General features: G+C 40.3%; 1 protein-coding gene across 2 annotated transcripts in view; it reads right to left on the reverse strand.

The window, feature by feature from the left end:
• The window catches only part of arhgef4 (Rho guanine nucleotide exchange factor (GEF) 4), a 51485-nt gene that overhangs the window by 19110 nt on the left and 7000 nt on the right, over positions 1-25375 (reverse strand). Inside the window, exons 1-2 of one of the 2 annotated variants that reach the window (XM_033986123.2) lie at positions 22988-23270; positions 1609-1757 (exon numbers count right to left, since the gene is read on the reverse strand). In XM_033986123.2, the coding sequence (XP_033842014.1) occupies positions 1609-1757; positions 22988-23270 (432 nt within the window). Of the gene's footprint in view, positions 1-1608; positions 1758-22987; positions 23271-25375 lie in introns of those variants that run through there. The other variant, XM_055230256.1, reaches the window with a different exon arrangement.

Genomic DNA, 25375 nt, shown 5'->3' on the forward strand with positions numbered 1-25375 from the left:
TCACAGTCACATGGGTGCAGAAGCTCTATTGAGAATTCATTATCTCCAGGTAACCACCATAAAACCAACTTAAACATGCTGTACCTGATTTTTACAGTCTTAAATCATGAAAAACAGAACAAACTCATTTTAAACTGCTTGTAATGGTTCAAAGTTATTCCCCACTTACCTTTGCATTCAGAGCATCCTAATTAGAGTTTGCCATGACAGTAAAGCTAACAACAACTAGCATACTAACACAAGCTTACTGATTTTTGGACAATAAAATGCTTTCTAATTAGATACAGACAGAATGCAGTACAAGTCCTTTAAGTCCAAAGTCAGGACTAGGTTTACATTCTGGCACAGATCTAAAGCAGGGTTCATGATTGGTTTTCCCAGAAGAATAAAAAAAAAAAAAATTATAAAAGGAGCTGTGAAAATAAACTCTAGAACAAATCTGTGAAGAAAAAAACAGTTCTAAAGGACGACTGCACAAGTAAATAGTATGTCATTATCAATACTGGCTGCAATAATAATCATAGTTAGAATCATTTTCTGGAGTTGGATAAAGTCCAAGTGTCCTAGTACTGCATTTCATAACTTGAGTTTATGTACAGATACACCTGGTGATATATTACTCCAATATAAGTAACAAAGTCAAATTATTACTTAAGTTAAAGTACCAAGAGTATATTTTTACCAGTCATTTTAAATAAGGATTATGAATGAACTTTACTGCCTCAAAAATAATATAATACAGTAGGTTACTTCTAAAAGAGAAACGCAAATTGTGTTTTGGTCTTATCCCGTAAAAGATGTAACTGCTGTAAAAGATGATTAAATTAGAAAGAGAAAAGACATATTTGGTTAGAATGGGTAAATTGCAAATGGGAATTCGATTAGCCTTCGGTTAGCCTATGGTTTGTATATTTACTATCTCCATAAATGAATAAAACTACTACAAACTACAGACTATAGACAACTGTTAACAGCCTGAAAGTAGAAATAGAAATAAAATCCAAATCACAACAAGTTTGTAACAGCACATCTGAACAGCTCAAGTCTCTATGAGCATCATGAGTCTGGGACAAAAGACATAGAAAACTGCTCCACATATGCCTTTTTTTAAAGAAATGCAGTGAAGTAGAAAGTATTATATTTGTCTTTCACATGTAATGGAGTAATAAGTACTCAACTAAAGTACAACTCAAGTAAAGTACAGATCCTCAAAATGTACTTAAGTAAATTTACTGTATTTTCAGGACTATAAGTCACACTTTTTTTCATAGTTTGGACAGGGCTGGGACTTATTCTCAGATGTGACTTATATGTGAAATTGTTAAAATATATGATTTCACATCTTCGTTATTGTCACACTGACCACTGCGTGAGGGCGCTCTAGGCTTGTTTATCATTAAGGCAGCCATCTACTTCCAGAGCAGGCCCCGTTGTTCAAAAGCGAGTTACTGACCACTTCTGGTTAAAATATATTCAACAGATTTCAATGTACAAAAAAAATATCGACTTGTGGATCAATTAAAAAAATAATTGCTGATAATGGCAGACTATTGGACTACTAAAATAACCATTAATAGCAGCCCTAATGAGGTCAGAAGGTATACACACCTCATTGATGGCCAGCTGCTCTCCTCCGCCCCCTCCTGGCACTCCAAAGCGGTGCGAGGAGCTGCGGTAGTCCTCATACAGTAGGTCCTCCTCACTGCCCCCCTCCTCTCCCAGAATGCACTTCTCTGGGCCATCAGGGACCACCACCGCTATAAGAGACACAGACACCTTCTATTAATGGTCTTATGTAAGAATGCTTTTACCTCCTCAAAAACACACCTGGACTTGTGTTTCGTTTTCCCACATGTTTGAGTAATCCTGCATTTTTAGTCAGTTTACATATCTAAAAATCAAAATGCTCTGTTCCATCTTGTGATGTTATGTAGTGGAAGTTTCCAAGTTCACGTTTTACCTTTTGCTCAGTAGAGATTGGTAATTCCAGGCTGAAATTATTCAAATGATTCTAGTGAAGGTGTGTGGAGTTTAAAAACACAGTGGAGCACTTCCTGTAATCCACATGATGTCACAAGAAGAGTGTTTTCTGTTTGAGAGAAGAACTAAGCCTAAATATGCAGGGTCTGTGTGTTAAACATGTGTGAATGAAACAAAACAAAACTCCAGGTCTGTTAGTGATGAGGAAACAGCATTATACCATAGATCAGAAAAAAGCCTAATATAGTCCCTTTTAATACAGTAAAAGCACAATGTCCCATGGGTCAATCACATACCGAGTGCTGTTTGTATGTTGGGATGGGTCAAATGCAGAGGGTACATTACATGTCTTCACCTGTCCTTGTTCTTCTGTGTGATCCAGCTGTGCATATTAACCTCTGCTCATGTGTGTACTTATTTTGTACACTTTACTCATTGCAGTTCCCATCATTGCACAGTCCAAAATATTGCACCATCCCCATTATTTCACAGTCAATTCAGCCATACATTCAAAACGTGTATATTTTATACCCGCCCCCCTCATATTTTGCCCATACATCCCGTTATGTCTCCATAGAAAATCAATTAAAATTAAAATGCCACCATAAATGAGTGCAACTTTGGTTCAAATCCATAACATCTGCAGCTTTTTTCCATCTAAAAAAACATTGAAAAAATGAAAAGTATTTTGTCTTAACCAAAACTGGAGAGACCATGCATTTGTTGCTGCTCGGGTCCTGGCTAGAACCAGGAAGTACTTCACACATGCGTCCTGTGCTCAGGTCTCTGCACTGACTCTTGTGGCTCAGAGAATAGACCTTAAAGCAGTGAACAAGCTTGTGAACAAGTCTCTCCATGGCCCAGCACCAAGGTACATCTCTGACATGTTAGTGCCACATGAACCATCTCACACTGAGGATTTCAGGGACCGGCCTCCTGCTGGTGCACAGAGTCAGGACTAAACATGGAGAATCAGAGTTTCAGTTTTATGCAGCTAAAACCTGGAACAGTCTTTCTGAAGATGTGAGACAGGCCTCTACTTTGACAATGTTTAAATCCAGGCTCAAAACAGTTCTGTTTAGCTGTGCATATGACTGAAAGGTTTTTATTCTGTGCTGTTCTATTTTAATGTTAATTTTCAGATGATTATTTATGTTTTGATTTGTACTTTTTCATTTGAGGGATAAAAGAACTGTACATAGAACATTCTGTATCCCAGGTCAGGTGATGGCGGCTTACGTGGTCCTTTCTGAATTGTGTTTAAATTTAAAGTATTGCTTTAACGGTGGTAGCGCAAGGGAGTGTAAGATTTAAAGTGGAGGTATTACCAGCCTTTGAGATTTGCTAATTGTGTCTATTCAAATTCTTGCTGCCCTAAATCCTTTCTATTAGTGGCACGACTCATTATCTCACAATATTTATCCAACCACACCCCAAACACACAAAGGGACAAGACATCTGGCATACCAACATCTCAGACCTATGGAAAGTTGTCATATCGTCTCAAACGTAAAAAAAATATACATGTTTATTTTTACAAATCAAAAACAGAATCCTTCCTTAATTCTCCCCCACATCCCCAGACACCTTAGTCCATTTGAAGTGCGTGTGAACACTCGGATACCTGGCACCAAGCTAAAAATACAACTCTGTCACACCTCGTCAGACACCCGCAGCTTACAACAGATGCTCCACAAATCACCGTGGCAACAGAGGCGGGAGACGGACCAATCAGAGCGCTCGGAAGCAGGAACAGGGGCGAGACAATGTGGCAGTGTGACAGGAGACAGATGAGGCAGTGTATGGAGCAGAGGGGGGACACAGGGCATGAGGTGTAGTGCAGGAGAGAACCACAGGAGGGCAGTGTGAGATATGACTGCGGATCTATTGTTTGTGGAGGATTCAGTGGTTAATATATTTTTGCTCATTCATTATAGCTACAAAACAATGGAATTAAAGGTCCTATATAACGCATAATTGCCTCTGGAGTTATGTTTCATTCACGCATTAGTCTATTAGTCTGTGTGCATCTCCAAAGCTCAAAATGCTCTGTTCCACCTTGTGATGTCATGAAGCGGTAGTTTTCAAGTTAACAGCTGCATTTCACCTTTAGTTTAGTAAAGAGCTGAAATCACCTAAATTATTCTTGTGAAGTAAAAACACGGTGGGGCACTTCCTGTATTACCACTTAATGACATCGCAAGAAGAATTTTCAATTTGAAAGAGAAATATGCATGTGTTAAACATGTGTGAATGAAACAAAACAACTTCAGGTGTGTTTATGATGAGAAAAAAACATTATGACAGAGATGAAAAATCTTTAATGGATTCTTTTCAAGTCGCCATATTACCGCTCATCTCCTGTTTTCATCGCCATCAACATGCGGCCACTGTTCTGTATTTACTTTGCTCTCCAGTTTTATTTTCTTAGTCTGTGATATTCGTAGGATTCAGCAGCATCACGTAGTCATTTTGGTACAAATGAAAAAAAATCTGTGGCTCGCTAGCGTGATGTGCACTTATCCATTGGAGAGACTGACAACTACACAGCTCTTTGTTGTGATGACGTTTACGGTGACGTCAGCTTGAATCAAGAAGTTAAAATCTAAGCCAATGCAATAAACCACAAATGCAGCTCATAAAGGAACAGATTCTTGGCCAGGAGTTGTGGGAGACTGGAGAAAGGACTTTGATCCTTAGGCGGGGTAAAATCAGCTCAACTCTGACATGCTAGAAAAAAAATCATATATTATTTTGCACAACTCACATGCATTCTATGGTGTGGTATCCTCAACTCAGCAGATTTCAGGATAATCATATATGGCACACATGTAGTATGGAGTAAGAAAACTTTAAAGAGGGGAAAATTTTAAATCAACTTATTTTTAGCTTTATACCATGTTATAATTTTGATGGTCTTTCATCAAAAACATGTCTGAAGAGGTTTTAAATTTCATCCATGCAATGCACACACTACAATTTCACAAACCCGAAAGTGATTTTGTCAATATGTTGTTTTGTGCAAAAATACATTTTCAAAACAATAAAAGGTAGCCCGGTGGTCTAAATATGAAGTAAAATACCCCCTCTATAATGTCTGCTCAAGTTCTTTTTAGCCATTGGTCCCCCACATAGTAACTGTTTTGTCAGGAATTTAAGAGTGATTGAGTAAAGTAAAACTGCTTTCTGCCTCAGGAGAGAGCAAAGACTGGAGAGGAAATGAGAGGAGCATGAGATTATACTGAGTTTGGATAAGCAGACAGGAGCAGACAGGAGCAGAGCCAGAGGAGCAGAGCCAGAGGAGCAGAGCCAGAGGAGCAGAGCCAGAGGAGCAGAGCCAGAGGAGCAGAGCCAGAGGAGCAGAGCCAGAGGAGCAGAGCCAGAGGAGCAGAGCCAGAGGAGCAGAGCCAGAGGAACAGAGTCAGAGGAGCAAAGCCAGAGGAGCAGACAGGAGCAGAGCCTGATGAGCAGAGGCAGAGGAGCGGAGCCAGAGGAGCAAACAGGAGCAGACAGGAGCAGAGCCAGAGGAGAAGCCAAAGGAGCGGAGCCAGAGGAGAGGAGCCTGAGGAGCAAACAAGAGCAGACAGGAGCAGAGCCAGAGGAGCAGAGCCAGAGGAGCAGAGCCAGAGGAGCAGAGCCAGAGGAGCAGAGCCAGAGGAGCAGAGAGGAGCAGAGTCAGAGGAGCAGAGCCTGAGGAGCAGAACCAGAAGAGCAGATAGGACCATAGAGGAGCAGAACCAGAGGAGGACAGCCAGGGGAGCCAGAGGAACAAAGCCATAGGAGCAGAGCCAGAGGAGCAGAGCCTGAGGAGCAGAGCCAGAGGAGCAAGAGCCAAAGGAGCAGACATTTATTTGAAAGAAGGTTGCATCCGACAGTTAGGGCCATTTGTAAATGATTAAGATGAGATGAATTTGAAACATTTCCTGTAGCTGTGATATAAAATAGATGGTATGATGCTCCGTGTGGCACAAACAGATGCCCAAATTTGCATATTTTTCCAGACACAAAATTTAAAAGATGAATAGAGCCAGACTGCCTGGGTTCTTTTATGCCATGCCCAGCTAACTCTGATGATAAATGGGCCCATCGCTAAACCCATAACATGAGGCACTAGTCCACATCTCTGTAGTGTTGAGGTCAGCTGATTTGATGTTTATCCCTGCCTTCTCTCTGCTCTGAGTAAAAGTTCCCTGTATTTGCCTCTTGACCGAGAATGCACACGTGAGGCCAGTCTGCGTGCAGAGGGAACCGGGGACAGGACGGAATGTGGGTTAGCCCGCTAGCCTGATAGCCCGCTAGCCTGTTAGCCTATTAGCTCCAGCCTCACGTAGTACAGGAATCAGTGCTCAGTGAAGTGGAATGGTGGTACTCTGCTACTGCACGTGATAGCCCGCCCTGGGACCACAGAGCATTTCATTCATTGTCATTTGTTTTCTGAGCTTTCTAGGTTTTGATTCATACTAATGCCTAATGCTTGTCTTCATGGAGATGTGTATATATCTGCAGGACATGTTCCATCCAGACATGTGAACAGAAATAGAGGTGTTTGCAAATGCCAAATAGTCAATAAGGATATGACCCTGAGATTGAACGAGACTGAACTGTTAGTCCCACATCCTAGTCTGGGCCCTGGAGGCTTCACTACATCTGTCTGTATTCCTGACACACACACACACACACACCTTCTTAGGGACATTTGCATTGACGTACATTCATATCCTGGCAATGGATCATGACTTTAACCATAGTCACTTATTTATGGATTTTTCACTGCCTCACTGCTCTCCAAGTTCACACCAAGTCCACAAAATTGATTTAAAAACAGGACTCGTGCATTCTTTTCTCTGCATATATCAACCACGTTGCCTTAAACACATAAGGAATGACATTGTTAAAGAGGGGGTATTTTACTTCTCTGGGGTATTACCTGCTAGCACAACATATTTAGATCACCGTGTTACCTTTTATTGTTTAAAAATGCTGTATTCTCTGAAAACATATTAACATGTTTTATCAGTGTCAAGTTGTTGTGTGCAGTTTTGTACCATGTTTTTGTATATTTTTGGAGAATTGTCATGTGGGAGCGTGGATGGCTTGTGGGTGGATCATTGCACAGAATCTTACAGCTAACTATAAGGAGGGTTTGAATAGGGCCCAGGAGAGATCGCTAAAATACTGAAACATGAGTGGATGACATATAAAACCTCTTCAGGCATGTTTGTGATGAGGGAACAATGTTATAACATGGCAGAAAAAAATTATAATAATATAATATAATATCTCTATGACTATGATGTGTAAATCATGTAAAAGAAGAAAAAGTTGAGTTGCCCATAATTAAATAAAAATAAATAAATCCCTCTTTAACCTTAACTCTAACCTATATCTGAACCTGAAATTGTGTTGTTGATCTAATATCATGGGAACCTGATCTTGAATACAGATTAAAGTCCAAGCACTGTAATAAATACCCACATATACTCCGTGGGGCAAGTGAGGATGAGAGTGGTTGAGGAAGGTCCATGTTGTGGCCTCTTCCCATATGGACCTGTGTGCTCTGAAACACACACAATGCAGTCTGTATGGAGCAGACAGACATGTGATAGACTCCACACTCAGATCAGCAGTGCAACAGTCTGGAGTTATGTCTAGAATGGTAACAGAGGGCAGTTACTGCATATTTATTGCTTCTAATTACAGATATTATGGTGGCAAAGCGGTTAGAAACTTCTTTTCACATTAAGAAAGGAGATAGGCAGTATGTTGAGCATTGCCCTGCATTCGAGGCATTATTGCTCAGCTAATTTCTGTTTTCCCTACGCCATATCTCCCACTGCTCTGTACTTAATAACTAATCATTTCAACACTCAAGGTAATATATGTAGGTTCAAAAAGTTACGTAGCTATTTATTCACATATAAAAACACAAAAAATGTAAATCCTCTGCTTGTTGTGGTGAAATGTCACTATGAAGAAGCAGAACCAGCAACACAGAAGTCAACGGATCTGATTCAAATTATTTTAGATCACAATTCAAGGATATATTGTCATCTTTACAAGAAACAACAGAATGACATTTAGAGCATTAAACTGTAAGTGTGGCTATAACACAAGACAGAACAGTGCAAATACTCAGAATGTAAACATATACACTACTGAGCTACTAATAGCATGTAACACAGCAACCAGACATGAAAGGCAGCGGTAGAGTTCAGTTCACAGTTACGGAAGGTGTTGTGACAGCTGTTAAGGTAAATGTTAAGGCAGGTGTTATAGCAAGTGTTACGGCAGGTGTTACGGCAGGTGTTAAGGCAAGTTTTATGGTAAGTGTTATGACAGGTGTTAAGGCAAGCGTTATGGAATCAAACTTTATTTATAGAGCCCTTTACAGCACTCAAGGTGACCAAAGTGCTTTCCAAAAAAAAACAAAACAACGCAATATAAGAACATTCAAAACATTTAACAATTAAATAAAAACTAATTGTACAAAGTGTCACAATAAATACTAAATCGACTTATTATTCAATACATGACAGATGGAATAGCAATTTCGGGTACTGTTTCCTTGCACTAGTGATAAATATGTGGTTATTTTCCTGTACTACAGTGATATTTGAGCTGTAGAGTGTTGAATTACTAACTCTCATTGTAAAGATGAAGTTAGAGAGTTTTGTACTAAGCTTTTGTGTTTGAGTTTTAGGGTGAGGAGTAGTGCCTGGAGCAGTGAGCTGAGGAGGTTTGACAGCCCCATTCACGTTCTGAAGAAGACGAGGACGAGTTAAGAAGGGGGTGAACAAGTGGAGAGGTGGAGGGGGTGAGGGGCAGACAGGAGTAGACGGGAGAAGAGAGGAGCAGACAGGGGCAGAGCGTACAGTGCAGTACCAGGCTTACAGCTCAGATCTATACAAGGCCAGCACAGACAGACCCATTCTCCTGCTGTTTTTGATCAACCCAAAAGTCTACAGAACAAAAAGAAACAACTCCACTATACTAAATATGGCTAATACATGGCAGTACATTTCAAAATAAATACATCGTAGAAGCATCACAGGGAGGGCATCTGGAGTAAAACCTGCCAACTTTAGTTTGAACGTCAAGAAACAGCCCTCCAAAGTCACAACCAAAAATAGAACTTTGTATCTCAAAAGTGCACTGTGTAACTTTTCAGATAGGAGGTCTGCCACTTGTTTGTTTCCATGGAGATGCCATTGCTTTGCCTGTTATGTTTCACAACACGGCACTTAAGTTATCTGTAACCCCTCTCCCACAAGAATCAGTGTTTGCCAAGGTATTTGCTCATTTCTTTATACACCTGTAATAGAATAAAGCAATAACATCTCCATGGAGACAAGCATTTGGGCCCATCTAGAAAAGTTACATAATGCACCTTTAAATAACCTGTGGGTATTAAGTCAGAACTTGCCTGAGAATGGTGCGTCAGTCATGAGTCCACATTTAGTCAGTTTTAAAGGTGTGTCCATAGAGTCCCAGAGTATGAGGGCCTATCAGAGCCTATCAGAGCCTCTGAGAGAGTGTGGCTGACCTTATCTCACACAGCTGCATTCCTCCTCTCTCCTCCTCAACACTTACGTGAAACACTGAAACATGTACACCGAGAAGGTTACTGAATGAGGAGTCTAATCATAATGGGCCTCATTCATGAAGCCTTCTTACCAACACATTCGTACTTAAGGCCTTGTCACGAAAATGTTTGGCATTCACAAAATTCCTGCATCGTTGTACATTATGTATTCTCAAAATTTCAATACTACAGAAAACACAATGTAATACAATAATGTTCACATGTGGATGTTTTAGGGAATTGCAGCAAAAGACCCATGACCCCAGCTCTCAATGATCTCAGCTCTCCATGACCTCAGCTCTCCATGACCTCAGCTCTCAATGACCTCAGCTCCCCGTGACCCCAGCTCTCCATGACCTCAGCTCCCCATGACCTCAGCTCTCCATGACCTCAGCTCCCCATGACCCCAGCTCTCCATGACCTCAGCTCCCCATGACCTCAGCTCCCCATGACCTCAGCTCCCCATGACCTCAGCTCCTCATGACCCCAGCTCGCCATGACCCCAGCTCCTCATGACCTCAACTCCCCATGACCTCAGTTCCCCATGACCCCAGCTCCTCATAACCTCAGCTCTCCATTACCTCAGCTCTCCATGACCTCAGCTCTCCATGACCTCAGCTCCTCATGGCCCCAGCTCCCCATGACCTCAGCTCCCCATGACCTCAGCTCTCCATGACCTCAGCTCTCCATGACCCCAGCTCTCCATGACCCCAGCTCCCCATGACCCCAGCTCCCCATGACATCAGCTCTCCATGACCTCAGCTCTCCAAGACCCCAGCTCTCCATGACCCCAGCTCCCCATGACCTCAGCTCCCCATGACCCCAGCTCTCCATGACCTCAGCTCCCCATGACCTCAGCTCGCCATGACCCCAGCTCCTCATGACCTCAACTCCCCATGACCTCAGTTCCCCATGACCTCAGCTCTCGATGACCTCAGCTCTCCATTACCTCAGCTCTCCATGACCTCAGCTCTCCATGACCTCAGCTCCTCATGGCCCCAGCTCCCCATGACCTCAGCTCCCCATGACCTCAGCTCTCCATGACCTCAGCTCTCCATGACCCCAGCTCTCCATGACCCCAGCTCCCCATGACCCCAGCTCCCCATGACATCAGCTCTCCATGACCTCAGCTCCCCATGACCCCAGCTCTCCAAGACCCCAGCTCTCCATGACCTCAGCTCTGCATGACCTCAGCTCCTCATGACCTCAGCTCTCCATGACCTCAGCTCCGCATGACTCCAGCACACTCGTGTCCATTCGGTTTTCTATACTCATACTCAAACCTTTCTTTCACTGCAACTATTATTCTTCCTTATCATGAATGACAAGAAGAAAATACTTTTTATCTTCATCTTTCCTATGTAACCACAAATCTATGTTTTGTTTCCTTCACACATGTTTGAGTAACACTCCAAAGCTCAAAACGCTCTGTGCATTTCCAGAACTGAAATCATCCAAATGATTCTAATGGAGGTGTATGGAGTTTGAAACAGAGTGTACTTCCTGTATTACCACGTGACATCATAAGGTGGAACACAGTGTTTTCCGTTTGAGAGAAGAACTCAGCCTAAATATACAATGTTTGTGTGTTAAACGTGTGTGAATGAAACAAAACAGAACTTGGAGTATGTTTTTGATGAGGAAACAACATTATTACATAGATCAGAAAACAGCATAATATGGGCCCTGTACCAGTTTATATACTTTTTTTTTTTAAATTTATGGTAGTGTAGCAGTACATTTTAACAGTTACCCCACTATACAGCTACATAACAGTAGCTCAAACTTTTCACAGAGCACACTCCGAACTACCCATCCTACATCTCTTTGGCAGTTGTATGTAAGGCGTTTCATTCGCTTGAGATACATTGTATTGTAAAGCAATACAAATCAAAGCCTAAAATGTTTATTATACTGTACGGCGCTCAACAAATGTATGCTATAAACAAATGGAATGTAATGTACCAAGGCACATATGGAAATCTGTCAGGCCATGGCATCAAACCACAAAAAAACAAAATCAATATTCCATCAATATTTCTCTATAATAGTATTCACCCTCCCTGGGACATACTTGGGACCTGGACCGCGTGTCTTAGTCCACTGCCCTATACTTTAAAAGCATCAGTCTTCAGGTTTAAAACACAAAGCAGTCTGACCACATGGAGCCTGCTGTTGAATCTATGGACATGTATCTATTATAAAGCTGTTTGTTATAACATTATTCCCACATCAAAAACATGCCTGAAGAGGTTTTAAATGTCATCCACGCATGTTTCAGTATTTTAGTGATCTCTCTTGGACCCTGTTCAAACCCTCCTTATGGTTAGCTGTAAGATTCTGTGCAATGCTCAGCCCACAAGACTATGTCACCAATGTTGCCACATGACAATTCTCCATAAATATACCAAAGCTAACAAACCTGATGCGATGTGCAGTAGTTTTATTAGCAGGATGCACACTGCAAAAACACTTTGAAGGGGGAGTGACTTAGCGCAGGGATCAAAGCGAGGGGAGATTCAAAGCATAAAAAATGAAAGTAAAACGTATAAAACATGTTAATATGTTGCTTTTGGCGAATATAGCACTTTCAAGACAATAAAAGGCAACATGGTGATCTAAATATGTTATGTGTTAGCAGTTAATATAGTAACATGCCTTAATGTGCACAGACCATCCACTTAGACTCAGCATGGACACAATAGTCACTCCACTTACTTATATCCTCTGCCAGACGGGCAATTCACTTTCAGATTAACTTTGACTTTGTATGACACTTTGAAGGACCAAAATGACATTAACACTGCCATTTGAAAGGGCACAGCAAGCAAATCACAAAGACTGCCATTTCTAGGTAATATAATGTCCTCTTTGAGACCTAAATGTGTCTCTACGGGGTCTTATTCTGTGTAAACACTGCTGGCCCTGTAGTCAAGACCTTTACAAATTGTTCAAAAATGTTCTGAAATGTCCCTGTGTGTCAGATGCCCTCCCTGTGCCTCTATGGGGTCATACTCTGAGTAAAAGCTGCTAACCCTGTAGTTTAGACCAGTACAAATATGTTCTGAAATGTGTCTTTGTGTCAGATGCCCTTCCTGTATCTCCATCTTATTCTGTGTAAAAGCTGCTAACCCTGTAGTATAAAAATCTACAGAATGTGTTATAAAATGCTTGATATTCAGTTTAGCAGTTCACATTTCAGTCTGAGGTGATAATGCTCCTGGACATAAAATCTGTGATGTAATTCTTAAAGAAGACCTATAGTGTTTGGTTTGTCTATATAGCTATAATCTATGACAGCTATTATCTATAACCCATGGATCATTGTGGTATATTTTGGACATTTTAAATTGCAACAATCATCTAAAACAACTTGATAGAAGAAACAATTCCGTTGACTTCCATTTTAGAAAATTGCGGTGCCCAGTGGGAGCTGACGTTGCCGTAAACCATTACAACAAAGCGCCGCATGGTATTGGCCCCTACATTCGATATAGCTGTATATCAAGCTAGCGAGCCACAGATTTAAATTTGTACCAAATTGACTCCACAGCACTGCCGAATCGAATGTAATTATAACATGGTTAACAGCTCTGAAAAGTAAATTTTGCACATTAGGCCTGTTAATCACAATATTTGTCAGAAATATCACAGCGTTTAAACATTCATCCAAATTTTCAGCCATACTTCTTAGACATAATATCACATATATAATCGAACAAAGGTCAAAAAGGGTCAAAAGCCACAGGTCAGCCTCACCCAGAGTCCACTGTAGAATATATAGTCTACTATACGTAATAAATGATATAGGGGCAGTTAATTGCACTATTGACTTTTGGCTCAATGCAGTGGAATGGGAAACATCTGGGTCACCTCCTGTTTCTGCACTGGGCTGGGGTCATGGGGCAGTTTGAAAATACAGTAAAACTGTATGTCCTCCAGTCACCTGTCTGTCCCTGTGAGCCAATCACAGCCCGCTACCTTTGGCTCTCAACCAATCACCTCTCAGGACATTTGAAAATCTTTGAGAGACTCCGATCCATATCCCAGCCCTAAAGAAGACTGCATTTGAATTTGAATGGGTCAGTGAACTACTCATAGCACTTTTTATGTAGTATTTAGTATTACACAGAGTACACACATTTATAAAATTGCATAGCAAATTTAGCCTGCCCTATATTAGATATCCCTGGCAAGTTCATCGTATTTGTCTGAAATGTTACAATGTTCTTGCACAAACAATCATAATCCCCGGCTATTGAGAGTCATAAATAGGCAATATGTTGTCCGTATCTTTGATCACAGCCCCATAAGACTGTGTAATGGATCTTGCTAATGTGCACTTTTACAATTATTGTTAGTAGCTTCTTCTCGTTTTGTTCCTCATCCCAAAATTCAAACTCAATTGTAGATGTGTCATTTCATGAACAAAACATAATACAATTTTCTCAATTCCTTCTGATTAATATCCACCTATATTATGTTTTAGATTATGTTTAAGAAGTAACTAAAACTGTCTGCTCAAAAATATTAATTGAATATAACATTTCTTTGAATATAAATACAATGTTTTACAGTTCAGTCTATAGTATTATGATGCTTTAAGTTCAAATACTGTTTTTCAGTGTAAAAAAAACTGCAAATAACCTATAGTCACAGGGATCAGATTACAATGTGATTTATGTTGTCAGGTTCTAGTTTGGAGATCTGTGATTGTTCATTTTAAATAGACTTAAAATAACACATTGACAGCCCAAAGTTACAAAATACGTAGTGCAGCTGATAAGGACAATCCCCCAAATCCAAATGACCAAAATCAGAATCAACTCAAAAGTTAAACTCTGCAGCCAGCAACGCCTTCTATTGTTATGTCCCTGGGCGAGACACTTCATCCATCTACACTACAATATCTGAATAAATATACAAGGTGCACGTTCTCCGGCTTCAGTCCCTGTCCTCTTTTAAAACCTGAACTTTTAAACCCACGTACTGAAGTGCTCTGGGGCCACTTCACTTGTACATCACCGCTCACTACTTCACTGAGCGGCCCCTCCACACACACATGCACATACACCCCTTCTCTCCGCTCGAGGCTGACTGGACGTCCAACTGCGACCTAATTCCCGCTGAGGCTCGGGACTCCTCTTTGTGATGGATGCTTTCAGACACCCCTCGCTTGTGTACGTTTATGTGTGTGTTTTTGTGTGTGTTTATGTGTGCGTGTGTGTGTGTGTGGGAGGAGGGGGGCACGAGTCAGGCCTGGACACAGTTCTGAAGCAGCACGTGAGAGCCAAGACTATGACAAGACAATAACATCCCAAGTAGTCCAATTCTGATACGGAGATGTAGTACTGAAGATTCAGACTTGGCCCAATGAGTTGCACTTATATCCAAGTCCAAGCGCTGCCAAACTCTGTATATTTGCTTTTATAAACAAGATGCACTAGAGCCTCATTTCTATTGGCACGGTTTATTTGGGGGGCACCTTGGCACAGTTCAGTTTAGTGTGGCTCCCTGTGTGCTCTGGGTCCAAATATTATGGATTTGGAATTGCAGGATTTTAAACTTACCATCTACTGGCAGCAGAGGGAATTACCAAAGCGAAAACTTAAACTGTATAATGGCGAACATGCCTGGACATATGATGTAAACACAATGAGCATGATTTTAAAACAAGTCTGGTGATGACTTATAGACTTTAACTATGACATCACAATCCCGGTAAATTGTGTTCAAGTGTTTGGTGAGGCAAAGGACTTCCTGAAACTACGGTGAATTACATTAAATACAACTCCAGATATGTTTTTTCATAAGGGACAATTTTCAAACATGGTTAAAAAGTAAATTTGGCATAATATTTGACCTTTAATAAATAAAATCTAAACCGTACCTGAATTATACCTCTCAATACCCAATTCAACAAAATGAGACGAGGCTAAAGCGGCCCTATTCAAACAGCCTGGTATGTTCACTTTAGATAGTGGAGAGCTCCAGAGTGAACCAATGGAAACGAGCCTTACGTAACTTTAATGGGGGAGGGTCTGCCACCTGTTATTTCCACACAAATGTTATTGCTTTGTCTGGAATGCTTCTCAGTGAACTTATCTAGCCCTTTATAATTAGAAGCAGACAGCACAGAGCTTACCATACATATACAAAGACAAATTTCACTCAACTACATGGCCAAGAATCTGGTTCAGCCATTTTAATGTCTTAAAGAAGACATACTGTGCTTGTGTCTGTTAAATAGTTCTAATCAATAACACGCGTGGATTCTTATGTTATATTTTGGACATTTTAAATATTGTTGTAAAATGAATAAAAGAAACAAGTGTGCTGCTTTCATGATTGGAAAACTGCACAGCCCAAAGAGATATTACGAGCCGATTTCCGCCTGCTTCTTTACGGTACGTTGCCGTAAACGCCATCCCAACAAAGCGCCGCATGCTGTCGGCCCCTCTGACGGACAGCTGCAGATCACACACCCAAAATGGCTACGCGACGCTATTGAATCCTACACGTATCATTGATTTTTAAGAAAATAAAATGAGAGAACAAAGTAAGTATGTCACAGTGGGCGTGTACTGATGGTAGTGGAAACGGGGGTAAATCAGGGTAATAATGAGTTGAATACAGAAGAATAAAGATCACTCAAACATGCATGAATCATTCTAAGTATAACTTCAGAGGGTAAATGAGAAATGAAATAACTATAGCGTGGTTAAAAGCTCTGAAAAGTCAATTTTGCAAAACACGTATCCTTTAACCATAAATGGAAGGAAAAAAGCTACATAAATCCAACATGGCAGCATCCGTGCGTTTGGAGTGTAGCATTAAGTGGAGAGGAGCCTTAAGCCGACTGTTAGCCTTTTAACTGACTCAAAGTGTGACTCCCACCAGAGGGAATACATTATTACATATCACATCACTTGTTCTTTTGATAAGCCCTCCATGAATCACAGCTGGACAACTGCATAGGTCTAGTGGGTCTTGGAAGGTAAGTAGCAGTTTAAAGAGGTTGTATTACTTCTATGGGGTATTAACTGTTACCCAATAACATTTTTAGATCACAATGTTACATTTTATTGTTTTGAAAATGTTATATTCACCGAAAAGAATATATTAAACAATCGCTCTGCATCCTGCTAATGAAACTGCTGCACATAGCATCTAGCTTGTGAAGTTGTAGTGTATATAATAAAAAACACTCTTTCTTTAGATAACAGAATGTGATTTTCAACATTAAATCATAGTACTTTCTTTTATATTACCATGTGGTCTTATATCACAACACAATTAGCATATATCCCACTAATGAAACCACTCAACAACAGGCTATTGCAGTGTTTCTAATCACACTTTCACAGGGCTTATTTTGTATTATTTATTCCAAAGTTATGCCTGACCTCTGACCCCTGCAGCAGCGTCCAAACTGAGCACGTGCAGTAGACAGATGTGCTGCTGTTACCATGCCAACCTTCTCACAGAACAATATGTTCATTAATCTGTCTTCTTATTTAGGACAACAATATCTCCTATATTTAGCTGCTACTACTACTACTCCTACAACTACTACTACTACTACTATATTGTTAATATTCTTTCACTATATTGTTTCAGTGAGTAATAATTAATAGCAAATACAATATGAATATTGTCTACAACATAATCTCCTAATTTTTTTTTCAGATGAAATCGTAAAAACAGAAACATGCATAGTAATCTTCAAAACACTATAAGGCCATATTTATGCACCTTTGTGTTTATTTTCTATTGTTTTATTATTCATATGTGGAAAATACATGTACAGGTAAGTTTTAGGACAGAAGCTCTCTCTTTTCAGAGTGTCACATAAGATAATTTGGCCTTCCAAGTACCATGCCCATAAGCTAAAACAGGCCTAAGTTAAACATGGTCATAAATGAGTGTACAGCAGGTCTAAAATGGGACCAAACCATGGATAAGGTAGTTCTAATTAAAGAAACACGGTGTGAGACATGTCTGCTAATTGCTTAAATTATTTATTGTGACTAAACACCAATGCATCTTCATCAGGGCATAACACAGGTGTGTCTTCTGATTGATTACATCAATCATGAAGGTTCCATAGTGGTCCATGGGTGTATACTAGTCTATGTGTCTTGTACTTGTACTGACACAGCTCCAGATCATTCTAAAGCTATTCAAGAAAGGTTTGTTTTTGTCTGAATGTAACTTTTTTAGCATCAATACCTGCTCTAATGAGTACCTAGTTTCAATACTAGTTTTAGTATCAATTAGTATCTGATTTTCGATATTTTTGACAACTGTAGCAGCAATTCATATTGGATGCAAGGTACATGATTACACAGCTCACAGACCAGACGTGCCTCTGACATTGTTTTTTTATCAGGGGATTTTTGATGCCTTCTTTTTGTTCTTGAAGAGCACCTGGTACGTGCATGTTTACTCTCTATACTATGGAGATCCAGAGAGCACTCCCAGCATCCTCTCCTCAGTTTTAAATGATGATTAACTCAAAGGAGGAGAAAACATTACCATATCTGTCTCTAAATTAAACACATACAATCAGAGTGTTGAGAAACCATTTGTGATGGATTTGAAAATATTTATCATGATTAATTATTGATTTTTGTTTTTGATTATTAAAGAGGGGGGACTTTTGTATTAACTGCTAACACATAACATATTTAGATCCCCATGATACTTTTTATTGTTTTGAAAATGCTATATTCACCAAAACCAATGTATTAACATGTTTTATAAGTTACAATTTCCTTTTTTGGCTCTGAGTCACCCTTCCTTTTGCTCTCTGTGCTAAGTTGCTCCCCCTTCAGAGAGCTATCACAACACAATCAGTGTCCATCCTGCTAATCAAGCTACTGCACATTGCATCAGATTTGTCAAGTTGCTGTGTAGAGTTTTATATCATGTTTTGTACATTGTTTATATGTAGGTCTGTGAGCTGAGCATAGGACAGGATCTTAAAGCTAATCATAAAGAGGGTTCAAATAGGGCCCAAGAGAGAGCAGTACAATACTGAAACATGCATAGATGACATTTAAAACCTCTTCAGGCATGTTTTTGATGAGGGAACAATGTTTGAATCAATTTTACATTATACCCTCTTTAATAATACCTCTCTCCCAATCCAAGTGTTGGAGTGAATAAGACATTGCTGTAAGTCACATAGTCAACTCTTCCACTGTAGCCTATAAGAACAATCCCGGTTTAAACTCCAGAATATCATGACTTAATGCATTGGACTCCTGAATTGTATGTACAGCGGCAATATGCATCCCACACTTTGAGAACCCTTGTCTTCCAGAAGACCCGGGCACTCAGATAAGCACAAGCCCCTCTGCTTACACTACTGCACAAGCCCCTGTGCTTATACTAATGCAGTGTAATAGCTTAGGCCTTCTTTTACATAAACAGTCTGTCTCTGTTATTGACACGTACCATCCAGTGTCTGCCTCAGCCAGACACAACCCCAATCCCAGAGGACTCACACTGATCCTGGGGAGAATCCTGTCTCCCTCTGCCTGACCAGAGTTGCCATGTCCACTTCTTTATAGTGACTTTGGGCTTGTTTTTTGGAAAGAATGTTGTAAGCAGTTTTTTATTTAAAATATTCAATTAAAAACATGCTCATCTGATTAGCACACATACATCATAATTGCTTATAAATGGCTTATATTTTCAACTGGTTAGGTGAGGCTGGGGGTTGCTTGTTTTGGGCTTTTTTTCAAAGGCTTGGTCAATTGCTCTCTGAAAACCTGGCAACCCTGGGCCTGACCCAGACCTGGAGGCCTCACATGCTTTCCAGTCTTATTCTGCATGAAAACAGCTAGCCCTGTAGTTTAGATCTGTACAAGCATTTTGTGAAATGTGATTCTTGTATTAGTTGTCCTTTCATATTTCAATTTCATATTTTTCCCAAAACTCTTAGCCCTATTGGGAGTGTCCTGTCTGCCTCAGCCTCAGTCTGAGCCTAACCCAGCAGTCTCCTCCTGATCCTGGAGGAGTATCCTGTCTGCCGAGCCTCTGGAATCTGTCCCTCCACCCTGCACCACCTTGCACCCTCCTGACCAGAGCACTCCCACTCCAAAGCTAACATCATGCTACAGGCTAAAGTCCTGCTGACTACCTGTTTCTCCACTCGAGCAGGAGAGCCGAGGCAGAGATAGGAGCCTATAGGAGATCTAATGTGTTTATTGTATAATAGAAAAAATATAGACTCTGCTGCTGAAGATTTACTGCAGGTGTTTTAGGGATGCACCAGTCCAGCTTTTTCAGTTCTGACACTGATTTTGATACAACATTATATTGGCTGAAATGATATTTGGAAGCCAATATCCAATCTAGCACATTTTTCAGTATCGGTGGCAATATCCGATACCAGTCTATCCTGATAGTCGCCAAATAACATCCATAATAACTGGACTAATCCACAACAAAACAAGATGGTACAAAGTTCCAACATCTTTCCTGTCCACACAATTATACTAAAGTTATACTGAATTTGATGATGCAATTTCAATGTATGTTTCAATGTTTAAATCTAATACATTTGAAGAGGCAACAGTGGCAAATAAACATATAAACAGAAAGTTGGCCATCCAAATCTTGTGTCCTTGGGCCAGGCACTTTATCCACAATATTTGATTATCGTTGTCTCACAACAAGTAACAAATAAATGAATACACTGTGTGTTTGGTTGTTGGGTGGTTGGGGGAAGCCACTGGTGCAGAAAAAGCGGTCAGATATATTAGGATCCTGCACTGATACTACTATACACACAGAGAAGTACAAGTACACAGGATTTGCATAGAGAAAGGTCAGATTAAACCATCCAGTTATTCCAAAAACTCCAGATAACTCACTCTACATATTCTTCTTTCTGCTGTTGCCCACATAAAGCCTTATAATTACATTAAAACAATTGGTCAACTAATAAAAAATGTAATGTCAAATAAGTTTCTATTAACTGATTAACCAGCTAAACGACTACATTGCTACTAAATGCCTCCTCATCTTTTTAAAGCAGACTAATCTGCAAAATTGTCTATCAGTGGCATCCGCTGCTCTGTACCTGCTTTGTTTTCCAATTGTATTTTCTTAAATGGTGACACACATAGAATTCAGCAGTGTTGCATTGTAATTTTGGTACAAATGAAAAAAAAAAAAAAAAAAAAAATATATATATATATATATATATATATATATATATATATATATATATATATATATATATATATATATATATCCGCAGCTCACTAGTGTGATGTGCAGCTATCCATAGGAGGGGCCGACAGCTCTTTGTTGTGATGACGTTTACGTCACCTCCCATTGGACACAGTTTTCTAACCCGGAAGTCAGTAGATTTATTTCTTTTATTAAGTCATTTTAGATGAATAATGCGATTTTAAATGTCCAAATTATAACGTAATGACCCATGGGTGTCAGATTATAACTAAATAGCAGACACAAGCACAATATGTCTTCTTTAAAGTCTAAATTAATTATTGATTTCAAACAGTTACAGTAAGTCCTTAATTAAAATTTTATATTTTGCTTTGTAACATGTGTCAGCACTCATCTCTGGTACTGGTACTGATGTGAGCTTAATGCTGGGAAACTCCACTGATGACATGCTCTCTACATTATTCATAAGTGTGGGAGTCTACCCCACATGTCTATCTGAACGCCTGCATGGTTCTCCTGCAGCTAGCATGCTAATCCACCAAGCCCAGTCAGAGGAGCAGACAGGGGCACTGCAGATATCCCTGAGGATACCACCTGTTTACTGAGAAATCCAACTACTGCAGTCTGTTACCTTTCTGTCTCCTGATGCATTTATATTTAAACACTCTCTTTTTACTCCTTCTTATCTTTTGAGCTACAACCCTCCTCTGTCTCATCCCCAACACAGCAGCAGAACCATCATCCTCTTCAGCCGCCCCTCTTCACCACCCACAGTCTATTGGCCCCATGGGAACACATCATTTCTGACAAATCTCACAGACAATATTAAAGAATGTATGTTTTCAAGTTTTTTTTTCAGCAACTAACAGCTGTGACTAAGATGAGGCACTGCATCTAAATCTGACATACAGAGCATTATCATTTTGAAACTTCTTCAGTAGTTCATTTACACAAAAAACTTTTTTTTTTCATATGTTTTCATATATAAATATAAGAATCATTTTATGTATAAAAGCATATTGCATGCACATATTTCTAACATGTAAATCTGATGAAAGGAACGAGTTTAAATGATTCATTTTGTCATGTTAAATACAAACAAAATAACAGATTGATTTTGAATATTTTATTTAGTATTTGACTTATCTAGGTCCTAGAAAATTGTTGCAAAAATTCAAAAATCTCTGAAGTTAGTCTCCCATATAACTTTATGGATAGTTGATGACATGAAATAATGAAACATGTTTAGGAACAGACTGATCAATGTTTCCACATGAAAGCTCATAAAAATGCTCTAATAAACAGAGTTTTGGTTGTAGTGTCTCGCCTTAACTCTAAATGCCCAAAATACCCAAACCACAGTGAGTCATTGTTCTGACAGTGCTGAATTTCCATTGCATTGGCTACAATGCCACATATCTACAATCACATACATTGTTCTAACTGTGAGCAGGCTTGCCCATACACAGATCTGACCTCTAAGTTTGCCTGGTGGTGTCATCTGTTAAAGCAGACCTATTCTGCAAAATCGAATTTTCAGAGCTTTTAATCATGTTATAGTTGTTTCCCATCACTCTTTATCCTGGATTTGGAGTGATATATGCATGTTTGAGTAATCTTTAAGCAATTTCACTGCCACTGGTACACTCCCACTGCTCTCTGCTTAATTCGTTCTCCAATTTATTTTCTTAATCGGTGATACACGTGGGACTCTGCAGTATTGTGTAGTCATTTTGGTACAAATGTAAAAACTGCTCGCTAGTATGATGTGCAGGTATACATAGGAGGAGCCGACAGTATTTGATGCTTTGTTGTGATGACGTTTACAGCGACGTCAGCTCCTATTGGAAACTGTAGTTTTCTAACTCAGAAGTCTGCAGATATGTTTCTTTTATTAACTCATTTTAGACGAATATTGTGATTTAAAATGTCCAAATTATAACATAATGCTCCACGGGTGTCATAGATTAGAACTATCTAGCAGACACAAGCACAAGGTCTTCTTTGATGCCACACAGTGGAACATTCCATGGAGCCCAGCCGGTGCGCCATTAGAAAAGTTACGTAGTGTTCCTTTCATTTTGGGCAGTCAATTCCACCCATGATAAAGTACATGACTGGTACATAGCGGTGTTGTGGTGCTGCAGTCCCACACACACTTCGGTTGTACACATGTCTCCAGGCGTGCCCCCTAACCATGCATAACTCAGCCCATACCTGTGGTGGAGTGTAGGCTCTCCAGGCTCCAGTAGCGGGACAGGACGCCTCTCAGAGTTCCTCCCAGGCTTCCCCCTCCTCCTCCTCCACCACCACCGACCCCTCCGCCCGAGCTGCCCCCCATCTCCAGCCCCATCGTCCCGTCTGCCGGCCCTCTGTCTGTGGGACTGCCCCCCTCCGAGTCGGACCCAGGGGACAGGCCAGACGAGCCGCTGCCGATGCTGCCGTAGCTGCTCCCCGGCACAGGCACGCCCCCCTGCGATCCCTGCTGCTGAGTCCGCATCACCACGTTACCACCACCGCCACGCACCACCACCCAGGCAAGCCACAGGCGCTCCCCAGGCACAGGAGCAGGTGCGGGGACCGGCAGGTGCAGGGACCGACAGGAGATGGTTGATTGGCAGGTGAAAACAGGAGATCTCAGGGTAGTGTCTTTGGAGATATCTGTAGGTCCTGGTTCTTCGTGGTACCTTTAGCCAGTCTCCTCCCAGTGCACATGCAGCAGACCGCTCCCCTCCCTCCCTCTCTCTCTCTCTCTCTCTCTCCTTCTCTGCTTCACTGCCCCTCGCTCGCTCCCTCTCTCTCCGTCTCCAGGCTGACATCAGTGGGGGACCATGAGGGGGGCTTGCGCTGCTCGTTTTGCCGGCAGCGACTGCGCGGTGATGGTGGTGTATCCAGGCTGTGTGAGGGAGGAGAAAAACAGAGCCCCTCCTCCTCTCACTCTCTCTCTCTCTTCAACCCTTCCTTCCTCCTTCCATTTCTCTCTCTCTCTCTCTCTGGTATGATGGTATCACTCTTGTACACAATGCACACTGTTCTGACCGCAGCCAGCCACTGGGAATACTAGTCTTGATACGATAGACACAACATTTTTTTTTAATCTTTTGTAGACAACAGCCCTGCAATGATTAATCACCTAATCATGGCTAGTTCATTATTAAAAAAAAACATTATCGTAGTTGTACTGGATTACGCACATACAAAAACAGTCACATTATTAAAGAGGGGGTATTAACTGCTATCACAGAACATATTTAGATCACTATGTCACCTTTTCTCGTTTTGAAAATGCTATATTCACCAAAAATGTATTAAAATGTTTTATAAGTTTCAGTTTTTTGTTTTTGTCCCCCACCACTACCTTTGTTCCCCGTGTTAAGTCATTCCCGTCCAGAACGTTATCACAACACAGTCAACGTGCATCCTGCTAATGAAACTACTGCACATCGCATCAGGATTGTCAAGTTGTAATGTAATGTTTTGTGTATTTATTGAGAATTGTTGCGTGGGAACATGGCTAACATAGGCAAACAGAGCCGCAGAGAGATCGCAAAATTACTCAAACATGCATGGGTGAAATTTAAAACCTCTTCAGTCATGTTTTTGATGAGGAAACAACGTTATAACATGATAGACAGCTCCAAGAAAACGATTTTGCGTATCAAAATCCAAACTATTTCTGATGTCAACAATAATGCTATACCCATAAATATTCTCTATTTTCTAGAAGCTTTCAGTCACCATATTTCAGCCTTTATTTTTGTTTTAAAAAGTTTTGATGTGCAATAAAAATAATCATATGACTAAACAAATAATTGAAAAATAAACCGCTGACAAGTCAACTACTAAAATAAAAACAAAATAAACTAAAATGATTGTTAGTTGCAGAACTAGTAAACAAATAGCTTGACTGTTTGACATATTAAACACTACAGTAGGCCATGTTGTAAAAATGCTTTGTCTGCATTTCATTATAAAGCCATTTTATCACAAACCTGGAAGATGAGTTAGTACATTATTAGCAGACTAGCTCTTGTTAGCAGAGTAGAGCCATCACTGCAGTTTGAAGAATCAGGATGTTAGGTATGCATTAAAAATAAGTTGGAACTAGTGTTGTCATCAAACTAAAATTACAATGCTAAGGAACAGACTCAATATGCAACACCAACTCCAATACCACAATGATAATACAAAACACTCTTTCTTTAGACAATAGTTCAGGTAGGTTCCATAGTGGTCCATGGCTGTACACCAGTCTATGTGTCTTATACTTGTTCTGATACAGCTCAAGATCATTCAAAAGCTATTCAGATAAGGTTCATTTCTGTCGTGTGAATGTGACCTTTTTAGCATTGATATCTGCTCAAATGCGGGTCTAGTTTTGATACTAGTTTTAAATTCAATTAGTATCTGATTTTCGATACTTTTGACAACCCTTGTATGTACTGGTGGTGGTATCAATTAACAGTATGACTAGCAAAACATGGCTATACGTTCAGAATTTGTTTTCCTATTATTTCTTGGAACAACAATGCAGCAAAGCCCACAGTCTACATATAGAGTTAGACACAAACATAGTACTTTTTTTCATCTTCATATAGTCATTTC

This window comes from Periophthalmus magnuspinnatus, chromosome 20, assembly GCF_009829125.3.
Source record: "Periophthalmus magnuspinnatus isolate fPerMag1 chromosome 20, fPerMag1.2.pri, whole genome shotgun sequence".
Classification (NCBI taxonomy): domain Eukaryota; kingdom Metazoa; phylum Chordata; class Actinopteri; order Gobiiformes; family Gobiidae; genus Periophthalmus; species Periophthalmus magnuspinnatus.